Below are 14,945 nucleotides of genomic sequence, written 5' to 3'. Positions count from 1 at the left end.
TATGGGAATACATTGAATCAGGAAATTTTTTCCCTGAATTAGGTGAGTGAAAATATTTTTACAAGACCTTTTAAAACACAGTGAGAATAGCCTATTGTTTAGATCAGTTATATCAACTCAGGGTGTTTTTACATTTCTGTACAGCTGAACTAACTTTCTTCTGAAAACAAAAAAGTAATCATAATCTGCTTTTGGCTCTTTTTGATTTTTGAATGATATATGATTATTTATAGCAAAATGTATTTGCTAGTGAGAAGGAGGTTCAGGAATGCAGGGCTGAGGTTTTGGATTGTCTCAGGAAGAGTGGAAAATTTCCAAATAGTTTTATATTAATAAATATTTGAGGTGTTGTGTGTCACATCTTCATTTTGATGACATCCAAATATCACATCAAGGTTTTGTATGGTCTAGTGATTGCCATAAATTCTTAGATAAATGGTGTAAATTAATGTGTCCAATGTAAAAAGTACCTATATTCATGACACCTGTAACTCCTGAGATCTAAAGCATTATCATTTACTTCTTTAATGCTCCAATTAAAATATTAAATTCAAAATATATTGATCATTTTATATGTATATTAATAGGTGCAACTATTTGTATGCCTCCATCCCTAAGGAAGAGTTTAGTTGAATACCTATTCTGTTTGGTTATGACATAGGTTGTTTTCTGCTTTCAAACACAGTACATTATTTCCTGGTTCTCTTCAGTATGCTAAATATTTTTGGTAGATTTTGGTAGCTTTCATCTGATAGAAGTCAGCTACCTGTGCTTGCAAACACAGTGCATCAGATTACCAGAGTGATTTACTATGTCCCTATTTTATTCTGTCCCAGTCGAGGTTTTTTAAAGGACCTGGCTTATGACTTCTGAGAACTGAAAAGCCACTTTCCAGGAGTTACACCTTTAAGAAGGTCTCAGTTTGACCAACTTGGAATGTAAGCTACTACAGTCAGAGCTTAGTCTTAAAAACCTGATTTGTGTTTTCTTGACCTAAGGTAACATTTTAAAATGTTTTAGTCCATCTCCCCTTACCAGCTGGAGCAAAGCTGAATTCTCTGTTCTTTGAATTATCCTAGCTCTTCCTCATGACAGGAATTGCCAACTGTGGCTGCCACCCCAAGGACGCTGCAGCCCCAGAGCAAGTTCTGCAGGGCAGGCAGAGCCCAAAGGCCACACCAGGGCCTGCTTGCCATTGAGGTGGCCACGGTGTGGCCATGGTGGGCAGAAGGAGGAAGAAATGACAAGCATTGGGATTCATAGGGATGAGTTGTAAGGATTGAGGGGAGGGGAGTGATTGTTGGAAGGCTGGTCAGGCAAAAGGGTCTTGATTGCAGGGGTTGAAGCTGATGTGGTAACCGCTGTCTGGATGTTGTCCTGTGATGGAGGGGAGCTGGCATCCAGATATGTTTGCCATGTGCAGAATCCTCCTCTGTGCTTGCAGTGGGGGGCCTTGCGCAGATGAGCATAAAAAATACTGAGGAACTTACAGCAGACAAGAGAAGGGTTAAAAACAAGTGTGAAAATTGTATCATGGTACTTGGCACCTTGAAGTGAAACAGGATTTTTCTGGAAGGCTTTAGTCACCTGGGAAGGAAGGATCGAATAGCTAGCTGTGTGGGAGGCAATTTGCAATCAAGTGTTCTCCTCTGCAGTAGATTGGTACATTTTAATGAGGGAAGTATATTTGCTCTGTTTTATATGATTTGCTTAGGACTAGAAGTCTGGAAGTAATTTTAAATAGACTGCTTTGAGATATAATGGTCAGGTGGAAATATTTGAAGCATATGATATGGAAACCCTGTATTTACAACATATTTGTAGGGTCTCAAGAAGCTGAGCTGAAATGATTGCCTCTTTTTCAGAAGAGATTTTTTAAAGTAAACAAAGCTCATACAGAGGATGTAAAGGCAGTAGTGAGGAACTATAGCTGTGCAACTTTATTTGTTTGCTTATTTACTTCATTAGTGATATTTTCAGCTGATCTCTCAATCCATGCCACCCTTCAGAAAGGGATACCTTACACTAGGTACTTACACTGTACCTCCTCCTCATCCTCTCCTCTTCCTGTAGCCTCTGTGGGGCAGAATGGGAATGGTTTTTTACATGTTTATTCCCCTTAGAGATGGCTTTCGGGGTGGGTGGGAATTCCCACCCCCGAATGGGGTGGAGGGGAAGGCAGCCACACTGTGCTCAGACCCCACACCTGTAGCAGTGAGTGCCTGTGGGAGGAAGGGCTGAGTTGGACACTGCTCCCATCTGAGGGGATGGAGAGCTGGCTCCTTCTGCCTCAGGACCTGACACTTCCCCGCAGTTCACTCTGTCCCCTGAGAAGACAATGCTTTTCTTTGGCCAAAGATGCAGCAAGTGAGAGCCATTCAGCTGATGCCCCAGGTATCAATCAAGCATAAGCTTCATATTTGAGGAATGTTCCATAGTTTCTGGTATTTATCATTTTGACTTTTCCTGTTCTTTTTTTACTTGTAGTCGTTCTCTCTGTTATTTGTGTCTGCTTTCTCCTACTTTAGTTTGATAGCTTGTCCTTTCTTGGGCTTGTTTTTGCTTTTTTCCTGATGTAGAAACAGAGAGTTTATAATAGCTGCAGCATCACTTCAAAAGGTGGATCTGCAGTGTTTAAAACAGTCATTACATAAGTAATTAAAATAACAAAGACTAAATAAACATGTCCTCGCCAAGTGAAGAAATAAATTCAAGGGCAGTATAAGCATCTGTCTATGTATGGTGTTACTTCCTCTCTTCATTCAAGACTTTCTGCAAAGGTGTCTCATGCCTGCTTTAATATCTTCTTTTCTCTAACATTTTCAAAACTTCTTAAAGAATGGAATTTTCTGTCTCTCTACATTGTGCATGGTATAGTTGGAGGGGGGGGAGGCAAAGGTTTAAATCCTGAAAAGATGTGGGGAGAGACTGGCAAGCAATTTCAGAAAAGTTTCAGAATTAAGATGTTTATGCAAAATTTTGACAGGGTCATGAAGTGAATTGTGATATTACACCCATTTTACACAGAGCCAAATGGAAGTGTGGAAAAGCAATTTGTTAGGTTTCACAAATTTGTGAGTAAGCAAAGGACTCCAGTGATTTATTAGCAGTGTTGAGGTGTTAAGAAAACAACTTCTGTGTTTGAGTTGATGTATTGCTTTAACAATTTTGTTCAAGGGAGGAAAGAGACATATAATAAAGGAAATACAAATTCATCTAAACATCCTTCACTTGAATTTAGAATGATGTAGCTGGAAAACTCTGTTACAGTGTAATTTACTAGTAATGATATAACATAAAATGGACTCCGAGTTTTAAAACAGGCTGGGTCCTTGAGTCTTTAGAGCTGGGGCTGGAGAAAAGAAGGAGTCAGCAGGCAGAGTTGGACCTACCTCTCTGCATGTGTATGGCTGTAGCTCCACTGGCACCAAGGACAGCTTTGGTTCCTCTTTCAAATAAGTCTGAATTAAGCTTGCTGGCAGACATTTCTGGATTGGGTAGCCTGGGATAGCTGCTAGGAAAAGCACGTTGTGCCAGGCAGCCGTTTGGAGGATGTGGTGTTGAGCAGACTCTTGAAAGTCTTGCAATCAAGTTATTATATTGCATGAGAAAATACCAAGTAGTGGAAAGTTATGTTTTTCAGGAAAAGTTGCACAATCTTTTTAAAGTTACAGGCTGATTCTTTCTCTGGAAAGCTAATGTTCGTAAGCTGAGCGGCTTTTTGCATCATTTTTATGCCTTTTCCATGACAGAAGCATAAATTCAGTTGAAAATGAAATGAACATGCTTCTAGGTAACTTTTGTACTTACAGTAAATTTTATATATGGACTGGCATGAATTTTCAAGACAGTCTTCATTATATATCATGTGCTGGAAAGTCTCACAGCTGTATGTTCTGTAGATTTTATTGCAATTTTGCTAATAAATGCTTATAGCTTTTCTTCTGTACGTGTGTAATCTTTCATTTTGCAAAGCATAAAGCATGAAGGTTGGGGGAAGTAACAGCGCAGATTGGGGATTGAAAAACTTGAGACATGTTCGATGATTTATTTCATTTCCAATTTTCAGGAGTTCTTTGAACATGCAAAAAAGCTCTGGGATGACGAAGGTGTAAAGGCGTGCTTCGAGAGGTCAAACGAATATCAACTGATTGACTGTGCACAGTAGTAAGTATTTCTTTTTTGTGAAATTTATAGCCAAGAATGTGATCATCTCTAACAAGTTAGAAAATATATAAGTGAAATTTAGGAGTTTTGCAATGTAGGAATTAACATTTTCATTCTCTATATAGCTGGAGCATGTATAGCAAAATTAATTTATTATCATAGTTCTATTTAGTTGTATCATAATGCCATTATTATACAGCTAAATATTCTGCCTCAAATATTTCACATCCAATAAAGAAAAGTATAAAAAAATCAAATAATTATCTTTAAGTATCTTTATTCTACTTAAAATTATTTACATAAAATCATTTCAATTGAAACTATTAAGTTGGAAAAATGTTGAGTCAATCTAAGAAGAATCCTTTGTTTAAAATTCTGAGACCGAGACAGTGCTGAAATTGCTCTGTCTTTTCACATTCCAGAAAAATTTCTGAGACATTTACATAACCAGATGCATACCTGCATTACTAATATATTTTCAAGGTGGAAAAAATTACAAGCAGTATTTCATTAAAGACAGTAGTACATTTGGTATTGTGTCCTTCAAAGTGGAGTGGTACACATGTACGTAGCACAGTCAAAATCTGTAAACAGATTCAGTCTGGTCAGAAATGTTCTGAGAAGTGGTAGTAGTGAAGGTGCAAATCATATATACATAGTACAGTGATAAAAACCTATTAATCAAAAAATAATCTGTTAATATTACAAGTGCTACAAACTCAGCTGTCCTTGAAAGTAGCACAGATCTGAATTAGATTTCCATGGAAAATACACATTTCATGTGAACCGCTCTTGCGAGAATATAGACTCATACAGTTGCTATGTGATTTAGGGTTTTCAGAGAACACGCTCCAGTGTTTTATGATTTATCTAATTGGCAGTATGGTCAGCAGCAATGCCACAAGTCTGTTCTTGCACTCAGTGTTTTGCTTTTCCCTCCTCTCTGCTCTTGGTGCAGAATCTGAAGCAAAGGAATAGGTCCATGTCACTAAAGGACTTGTCGTGCTTCTGCCACAGTGGGGAATTTCGGTGTTGTGGGTCATAGTTTGTTTGCCCTCTTTCCAGACCATTTTTCGGAAAAAATGATTCATCAGCACATGGAAGTGAAGAAAAATTAGATATGTGTATGAAGGAACTCAATTGACCTCAGTGCATTTACCAAAATCTGGGCATTTGCTCACAGTCCAGAGTAGCTAGAAATTAAAGCAGTGGTTGTACACAGAGAGACTTAGACAGCTGTCCTAGGTTGTAATCAGTGGGTTTCCTCTCTTCCCTCACCACCTCCACCATAGTACAGATCTGGGTTGTGCTTGCTGAAAAGTGCAGTCTGTTTATCATATCTATTCACACACTAAAACATCAGACCAAGAAAACAGAGTAACAGTACATATTTAAAATAATGTGAATTTGAACCCTACTTCAGTGATCAGTAAGGGTCTCACAATCCTACTTTGAAAAATGGTGGTGAAAGGGCCAGACAAAACCAGGAATACACCAAATTATAGTGCTAATGGTAGTGTGTTTTCCTTTAAAAAATTATGCCTATCTACAAGCTCTGACAGGAAGAATTTTAGGTCTCGTGTTGTGTCCAAAACCAAAACACAAATGAAGAAAAAAATTTGATCTAGAATTGAGTCCACTGTCTTGGAACAGAAAACTAAATCCTACTACCTTTTTTCTGTTAAAGGTTAAAGCAAGTTTATTAGAGTTTTTTTTATGTTTCTTCCCTCCATAACTTCTAACTGGCTTGCTTTTTCTTTATTCTAAAATTATTTGTTATAGTAGTGAGTACATTTGCATAACTCTTCACCTTCAAGACCCTTTATGAAGTATCATTTGATATTTAAAATTCCTTGAGTGTATCTGTGCTTTTCATGTCATGATCTACCGGAAGATAAAGCTGAGTGACTTATCCTTGTTTACACACCTTCAGTCTTAGAGCAGAAACTTGAAATTCAGATACAGCTGTTTCAGTGATCTGATCAAACAGCCTTTTTCTCACAGGTATTGATTATTTCAAACACTGAAGTATAATCTTGACAGAAAGATGCTAAAAATGCACCCAACTTTTACCTGCCTCTCTATCCAGAAGAACATTTCTGTGCTAGCATTGGATGAAAAATTGTCAGGGTGGTGGGGTCACATCCTTCTCTTAACTGAGAGCCTGTAAGCAGAGTTTGGAAATCCAGTTCTGATATCCACGCATCAATTAGTTCATGCACTTAGAAAATAGTGAGGGTGAGGGTGCTGTTTTCTGGCTCAGCAGGAGCGTGTGGCATTTCTCTCAGAACCTGTCCGTGATCATCTTTCACTGGTGAAAGGGAAAAGGGAAGGAGTGTAATGCTGATACACATGTTTACTGTGGGATTTTGAAACATCTGCAGTGTTTCCGTTACACTGGCTTTAGGAGAAAACATCCCATGCAATCAGCTAAATCCTAATCTTTTACTTGGTAGCGAAGGAAGAACATTGTCAGTAGGTCACCACTTCTCAGCTTAGAAAAACACAAAGCCAAACCTAAAAAATCCCAGCATGTGTTAAAAATATCATTGGACTGCAAGTTGCGTGGCTGGCTTAAGAATGCTGAAAAGCATTATTAGCAAATTATAATGTCAGCGACCAAACTTGCTGACTGTTAAATGAGTTGCAAATACAGTGTATTTTGGAATAGTTTAATTTGGCTACAGTACAGGGCTTCTGTATTTTTAAAACTTAACCTAATTTTCTTTATTGCTGTGGGAGAAGTATTTTGCTGGAATCAGAGGTAGTAAAAGGACACAGAGGCAAATGTTTTATTTACGTTATGCCTGAAAGTTAATTTTCCTTGATCCTCAATGCCCTTTCAAATTACCAGGATACTCTTCCTTCACGGGAATGAGAATGGAGGCCTGCTTTTCCCTCATTCTCATTCATTTCTTCATTTAATAATTTTAATATTTTTACATTATTCTTTATTTATCTCACTTCATTTCACACTAAGGAATACATTTAGTGCACACATCATGTTGGTGCATCATGTGATATTAGTAACAAATACAAATCTGTGGCCAAGCCAGAGGTCAGCAAAGATCAGGATTGTTCTTTATCACCAGCTACAAAGAAATTTATGTAACTCTTGGAGGGGGTATTATTGCATGGCCATCAACCATCTTCTTTCCTTAATGACCTTCATATTTCTTGGAGATTAATATCATAAAACTGACAGGTTATTGTTTTCCTTGTCCTCTGATTTAATATTTCTTACAAGGTAAATTTCAAGTTTATTCTCAAAAACTGATACTTACTCTGAAAAGTTGATTTTATTTAGTTGCGTCCCCATTTGACTTAGACAGATTTCAACAGATTTATTCTGTTTATGATGATAAATCTCCCATCTAACTTTAACTTATTTGAACTCTATTCAAACTGTGCTTTTTGTCTGTATTCACATAATTTAAATTCAGCAAATTCTAGGTCTATTAGGGCCTTTCAGATTGTGATTTAGAGAAGTTTTGGCATTGAACTCTATAGTATATAAACAATAGGCAGAAATTAAAATTCTGCTGTAATTCTAGGACATTTTTCTCAAAGTTAGTTTCCTATATGATGAATACAGCGCCATTTTTAATATTTTAGTTTCTTCATACTGGTTACCAAATACCCAAATGTTATTGTATCCATGGAAGGGAACCACAAAGAAAAGTTCTGTAAATGTAGAACAGAACAAAACAAAGGTTCAGGTATGATGGCCTTCAATTAAAAAATTACCCAGAAAAAAAAAATTTGTGAGTTGATTAAATCTTTAAAAACTTTGTAAATTTAAGTCAATTAATATATGTGGCAATGAAGAGGTATAAAAGTTCAATTCAGAACCTCAGTCATCCTTGGGGAATATCAGGCACCCCCAGTCTGGTGACGTCCATCTGTTATTTCCATAAAGTAAGCATTGAACTAACTTAGTTTTGCTACTCAGCTGTCAGGTGGCTTGCTAAAATTAGTTTCAGTGATCAGAAAAAACAGTGTGGGGATGCTTGCAGTGCTCAGACATTGCCAGGGAAATGTGGCAGTACTAGAGTGCAAGACTAGACCAGCAGAACTAGGCACTTTGGGAAAGGGACAAAAAAGACAAAAGCAGAACATTCAGTTCTCTTTTTAGGTCACACACAGCTCAAGCTCAAGCTGTTGTTAGAAATAAAAAATCAACCCCTTTCAGGTTTATTAGGTTCAGAATAGAATTTTGTCTCACTGTGTTCACATTGAAATAGCACTATGTGTGTTCATGAGTGGCCCTAGCTGGAAAGTTTTACTCAGCTTGCTGAGTTCCTTGGGATAGGAAGTAGACCAAGGATTTAAGGGAACCCTGCCCTCAACCAGTACTTTGTCTCAGTTTATCAGTCTTTTTTCCCTGACAAAATAAACCACTTCTGATATACTTAAGTGTGAAGGGCTAAATTGGTCTCTCTGTGAACATTTGGGCTAATAAAACTTCATTATGCAAGTTCTCAGGAAAGCAAACACAGGGGATGTGAGCTTGGCCAAAGAAAATTGATTTTATATTTGAACTGATATAGATGGAAAAGACACAGATGTTCTATCTCTTTGCAGTTATTCTGTCCTAGAAAAGGATTTCAGCCAATTTCTGAGATGTCTATCCTAGTATTAGGTAGAATAATTGAAAAAAAACCCCAACTCTTTGTGTTGCTGTCCAGGTTCAACTCTCGATGTGAGAAAAAAGATAATTCCTTTCTCAACAGCAGCGCTTCTTAAAACCAAGCATATTTTTGACTTGCCTTTCACTCTTCTATACGTAAGGTTTAATTGCTGGTGTACACAGTCATCAGTAAATTTCCTTCTATAGTCTGAGGTCAGAAAAGCTGCCTTGGCATTCTCTGCTTCTTGTGTCTCATGTGGCATTGTAGTCAGGTGTATTGATATACTCTTTCTTCATAAGGGGCAGTGAAGTAAATGTGGATAGATTTATGATAAGCTAAGCACTGTTATTATTGTTGCTGTTGTTATCTAGAGAGCATTATTTTTTAAAGGCGTGATTCTTTTTACATTTGGTAACTCTTATTAAATATAGGACTAATACTTTTTACTTAGAGAAACAAGGGAAAAGTATTAATTTGAAATGTTTCATGTAATGAGATTTTAAGAACTAAATTTTTATGGTGATACAATAAAACCATAATATTATTTTCTTCCATCTATTCTCATTCATATTATAAACAACTCACTGTGATGATAAAGTTTCTTCATATTTTCCTTTTAAAGTTTCTCATGCAGTATCACTTTCAAACCTTAAAAATTCACTGCTTAAGTTAGAACCAAATTTTGTTTGGTTAATTCATGAACAAGTTTTCTCCACTTACCTGATCTAAACTGTAAGCCTTAACCAACCACTAAATTGTTATTTAATGGTAAAAAAAAAAAAAAAAAAAAAAAAGAGAGAGAGAGAGAGGTTATATTTATAGAGTAATCACTTTAGCCTCACTGATGAGTCTTCTAAACAAAGGTGGTTGCCAGATAGGACAAAAGTCATTCTCCAGTGTGTAATGCTTGCATTTTTCACTGTTTACTAACTAATAGACCACACTCTCAAGAGGCAGAATTGTGGTTTCTTAAAATATGCACTGGGAATTCTATGAAATAACCTTTTCATGTGTTGCTGTGATTTTTTGTTGTTGTTGTTGTTGTTCCCCTTTTTGCCTTCACTTATGAAACAAAAATCATTAGATTTAACCAATTCTATCTTAATTTTGGTAATCAAAATATAACCATGATGTTATAATCCTAGTATTCAGAAGTACAAGGATACAGAATAAGAAGCAGCTGGAGAAAACTCTAAAATGCCTTTGTGTTTTCCGTTTGGAAGATGAAGCAGTATGAAAATACCATTAATAAATAGCCAGAATGGCATACAGGCATGTACTCCCCTGTTTAAACTACTTTAGTTCACAAATGCCTTCCATACCTAGAGAATAAAATAGCACTTCTCAAATACAAAAATAAGATAGAAGGTAGTTTATAAACACAGCACCTTCTCTGCCTTTTAAAATTGATGTGACAAATATTTTTTCTCATTAACTAATTGTCACTGGAGAACTGTTTAAGGAGCCTTAGATGGGCTGCTCAAACGTAAATTTAAACCATACATTTTCTCACATGCTTCACTGTGTATGACTGGGTCTCTTTCCTGCGGTTTTAGAACAAGCAAAAAGGTTGAAAGTCAAAGGCAGAAAAACATAAAATATTCCCTAACCTCAATTTAAAGGAGTAATAAAATCTAAAGACCAGGCAGAGTTATGACAGATGCATGAAAGTACATGTTTTATTAGACAGTACATGTTTTATTAGACAGTGTTAGTTTTCTTCGAAAAGATACAGCAAAGTTGGCTTTATTCTGTTGAGGAAACAGTTCTTTCCTCCCCTAGTCATCAAATTTTTCAGTTTTTCCTGAACAACTGATTAATGTTTTTCCTAATTTTTTTTTCCTGCCTGCACACATGGGGCAATAATAGGTGCAGGACATGTTAGTGTAACATGGCAACTCAGCCTCATTTCGAAATGTAATCCATTCACTAAATTGGAGAATTGCAAGCAGGTCCATCAGCTGAGCTTGTCTGCATTTAGTTTTCTCTATTAGTATCCTGTATTTAATTTGGAGATATATTTTTCCCTGTCCTTTCTACAGAGTTAAACTACAGGCTTTTGCAATTGTGTTTGCAATACAAAACTTGAGGAGCTTTTCAAGCCTGAGCAAAAGACTGCTGAAGCACCAAGACACTCAGTGTCACCCTCAGCATATACACTCTTAAAGCATCAATATCCTTTATAACACAGAAAGAGCCTTCTGTTGCATTTATTATTAAAAAAGAAAAGACTGTTTATTTTGCATCACAGCAGTGAGGACAGATGTGACTAGGTGCTGGTACAGGGCTGAATCAGTGAACTGGCACAGCGGGCCAGTGTGACTGGTGAAAATGACCAGACTCTGGGATACTGAGCAGCAGGAAGGAAGGCTTCTCTGTAAGACTGGACTGCACTGACGGACATTTTTTTGAATTTTATATATTAAAATCATATAAGTACTTATTAAAACATAGGAAAGGAAAATAGCAGCGTTAATCAGCATACTTTGAAATTGCCTTGAAAGTTTATCTCTTATCTAGAGTACAGATAACTGCCAATAAAGAGAACCTTAAAAAATGTGTATTCCTACTGGCAAGTTAAAGAAAGAGTACAGTAAACACGCTGAGACAGCTTAACTCCAGAAATCCTGATTATGAATCATTGTTCAGGGTCAGCATCTCAAAATGTCTCCAAATGGAGTAAAACTGCCAATGATGGTTATCTAGAATCTGCACAGGGGATTTATGAGTGGATTTCAGAAGGAAGCTGTGGGTCATTCTGTCAGTTGTGGTGTTATTTATATGCTGTTCTTGGTGTAGAACTCTTCCAGTGTATGCATGGGAGAAAAAGTAAACTATGACCAAAGCCAGCTTCATTATATTGCAGGGAACATTGAGTCACTTATATTTATTCCACTTCTACAGATTTTAATTCAGTGTGTTCATTTACAATTCATTGCTGAGTGTGTGCATGTTCTCAGTGGCAGAGGTTAGTTGGTTAAAGAATACATCACTTATTAATAAGTTTATCATTATGTAACACAAATGTATTTTAGGTTTTGTCTGTGGGATTTTTTTTTTACTATTCCCTATAGAAAAAGTGTGTTCCATATTATCTTACTTTAAACCTAATCTACTGTGAAATGCATGTTTACATACTAAATTTAATTGCATAAGTATGAGAACTGTATAAGGACTGTGAGCTGAATGCTTAAAAAAGAAGAACATTGAAAATTTAATGGCAGGTTATATATCCTGTCAAATATTAACACTTGAGGTTTGAGTTTTCTTATATGCCACATGCATTTTTTCATTTAGAGATGGTTGGTTTTTCTTTTCTTCAAATAGTCAGTTTCACATGACAGGATAAAGAAAGGCCAAGAGTTGTTTCTTCCTTAAGAAGCTCCTCACTGGCCAGACTCTGCATACACAGGCTGCTCTGCAATAATAGATGTACACAGCCTTGTTTATGTTAGGATCTACAAGAAGCCAGGGTTTGGGTGGCTGTGTTTTTCTAAATTAACACTGCACTGACAGATTTGGAAAAAAAAAAGATGCTGGAATGCAGAAGTTAAGAAATAAGAAAATAAAATACAGTTGATACTGTATTGAAAAAGTCAAAAGACTAAGCATCTATGCTTGAAAAATAAATTTTACACCTCAGACTAAACCAAAAGAGAGTCATGGTGTTTATCAGTTTGGTTGTAATCCCAATTTTAAGACAAAACAGACTAGGAAAGTAAGCAGTTCAAGAGTGTCTCTCTACTTCTCATAACTAAGTTAAAGCTAATTTTGTTCATTTTAGTACAAGACAAAAGTGATGCTGCCAAAAATGTTTAAGGGTTTATTTGACTTAAGAGAAATTGTTTCAGTTGTGTCTTTTGTAAGAGTATTCTTTCTGATTTAATTAGAATTGTTTGTTACATTGTGGGGTTCAACCTGAAGTTTTATTTGTGCCTAAATTAAGCAGTGGAAAAGAAAATACATATAAGACTTAAGTAGACATCCTGTTTAATGGACATACCAAATAATAAAATTTCTGAAAGATCATTAATTCTAGAATTGGTTCAAAAATTAGTTGTTCCTGCTCTTACTACTCCCCTGATAATTCCATCAATTGTAATCAATAAAGAGAGATGAGTTTAAGCAGTTTTCACGTATAAGTACTAATGCAGAGAAAGGTGAATCTTGAAATCAGTTGTATGGATTTTCTGAGAACAGCCTTTCAGTTTTGGTTTTCATTCATGAACATGGCAAGGAAACTGGGAGGTTTTGTTTCATTTTGTTTTTCAGATATTTGTTTGTGTAAATTAATTGGACTGAATATCAGAATAACCCTTAAGTACATTTTCTGACCAAAATCCCTTGCTACATTTCTTTATTCCCTGCTTTTGCCTCCATGTGGTTTTTTGTCTTTCTTGTAGAAGGATTCACTACCTTTCTTTTGGTTTAGAAGGATGAGTTTGGGAAGGTCTGCATTCTGAGCATTAGCAGCCTGAAATCCTAGTGGTACAGATTTTGGATAGTTAATCTTTTTGAAGTTTCCTTCCAACTACATTGTGAAGTTTAATGGTCAGCATGGGTGTAATTTCTTGGCCTCCTCTTATTTTTTGGCACAACTATGTCAAACATGTAATTGCCAACACTATTGTAGCAATTATTAAAAAACAGTTTATTAAAGAGCAGTGGAATGCTCTAGAGCAGTGTTGTCACCAGGGTTGATTCTGTTCAGGGAATGTAAAAGTAAGCTTTAAGCATCAAGGAACTTGTTGGTCCAGTATGACTTCTATATTCATTTAGTTGGTTGTCCTATTTCCTTACATTGTCAGGACCTTAGAAACCCTTTTCCCCAGCAAGTTTGCCATAAACTTGCTTTTCACCACAAACATTGTAGGTTTGAAAAGCTTTTCTCTAAAGAGGCATATGCCAGGAAACATTTTTCTGCATTCTACAGAACTGTTTGTAGTGAACTATAGTTCATTACATCAGCATTGTTACAATTCTTCAAAAAAAAGTGTATCAAATGTAGTCATTAGTTTCCCCAAGTTTCGTTTTCTTTTAACTACATGGAAGTCTTTCTGTTTTGGGGGGTTTGGTGGTTTTGTTTTGTTTTGTTTTGTTTTGCATCACAGCAGAGCTTGTGTTCTGCACTGGTTAGTCACCCCTTTCCTCCGAGGTTTGTAGGCAGCTCCTGTCAGTAGGGGCTGACGTCAAGGTGGGAGGTTTTCCAGAGGAGGTTGTGATGCAGAGACCACAACTAACACAGGCAAAATTTAGGGGTTTTGATCTGATAGTAACCAGCAAACTACATTATATAAAAATGACAAGGATGAGACCTCTATTAAAGCTTGTTTATAGAAATTTGTTAACTTATAAATATTCCATTCTGTACCTGTGTCAAGGAGATCATCATAATATACAGTATGTTGAAAGAATGATTAAATTATTATTAAAATCATTTTAGGCATGCTTTTACTAAATTGTAAACAAGTTATACCTTTTTAGAGGATGAAAAGAAGATGAAAAGAGAAGATTATATGTGGGCGAAGATAATAAATATGGGTTCACAAATAAGGCAAAAGTAATAAAGCACCAAGTATTTTTGGCAGAAATTCAGTCTCTTATGTCTCTTTAATGAGGCAAATGTTAAGTGTATGGGATTGCACAGTGTTGAGGGGGCTTAGCCTATGTCCTGATGAAAGTGAGTAGAATGATATGATGAGAGAAAAAGAACAAACCATCACATAAGATGCTGGAAGCAACCAAAGAGACATTGCTAGTGAGATCTTTTATTTCCACACCACGTGAAGAGCACAACACAGGTGAATGTTCAGAAGCTTGAGTAAATGCACTGTTGGATTCTGAGCAATTAAGGTAGCCTGGCTAAAAGGCAGTTACAATAAACACGAGATAAGTATGCATACTGTGAGGTTGTCAGAAATACACAGAAGACCACAAAAACTGAAATATAGGAAAAAAATCCTTAAAAGAGTAAAAAAATAAGCAAAATTAAATGGCTGTGCATTCCATGAATTTCTTTAGAAAGGAAATAATTGAAGGACAGTTCCAAAACATTTAATTCTAAACCTTTCAGTCTGTGGGATGAGCTTAAGACAAATGTCTTTATTCACAAGCAAGACAGATTTCTTCATCTCAGCCTCATTGTGC

At 36.3% G+C, this 14,945-nt stretch overlaps 1 protein-coding gene across 3 annotated transcripts in view; it reads left to right on the top strand.

Annotated features, from left to right (window-relative positions):
* GNAL (G protein subunit alpha L) overlaps positions 1 to 14,945 on the top strand; it is a 182,329-nt gene that overhangs the window by 120,192 nt on the left and 47,192 nt on the right. For all 3 annotated transcript variants that reach the window (XM_030265954.4, XM_002189478.7, XM_072924488.1), the window contains exon 5: positions 4,070 to 4,167. In XM_030265954.4, coding sequence (XP_030121814.1) covers positions 4,070 to 4,167 — 98 coding nt within the window. The remainder of the gene's footprint in view (positions 1 to 4,069; positions 4,168 to 14,945) is intronic.

Source organism: Taeniopygia guttata, chromosome 2, assembly GCF_048771995.1.
Source record: "Taeniopygia guttata chromosome 2, bTaeGut7.mat, whole genome shotgun sequence".
Taxonomy (NCBI): domain Eukaryota; kingdom Metazoa; phylum Chordata; class Aves; order Passeriformes; family Estrildidae; genus Taeniopygia; species Taeniopygia guttata.
This window is presented reverse-complemented; position numbering and strand designations above follow the sequence as displayed.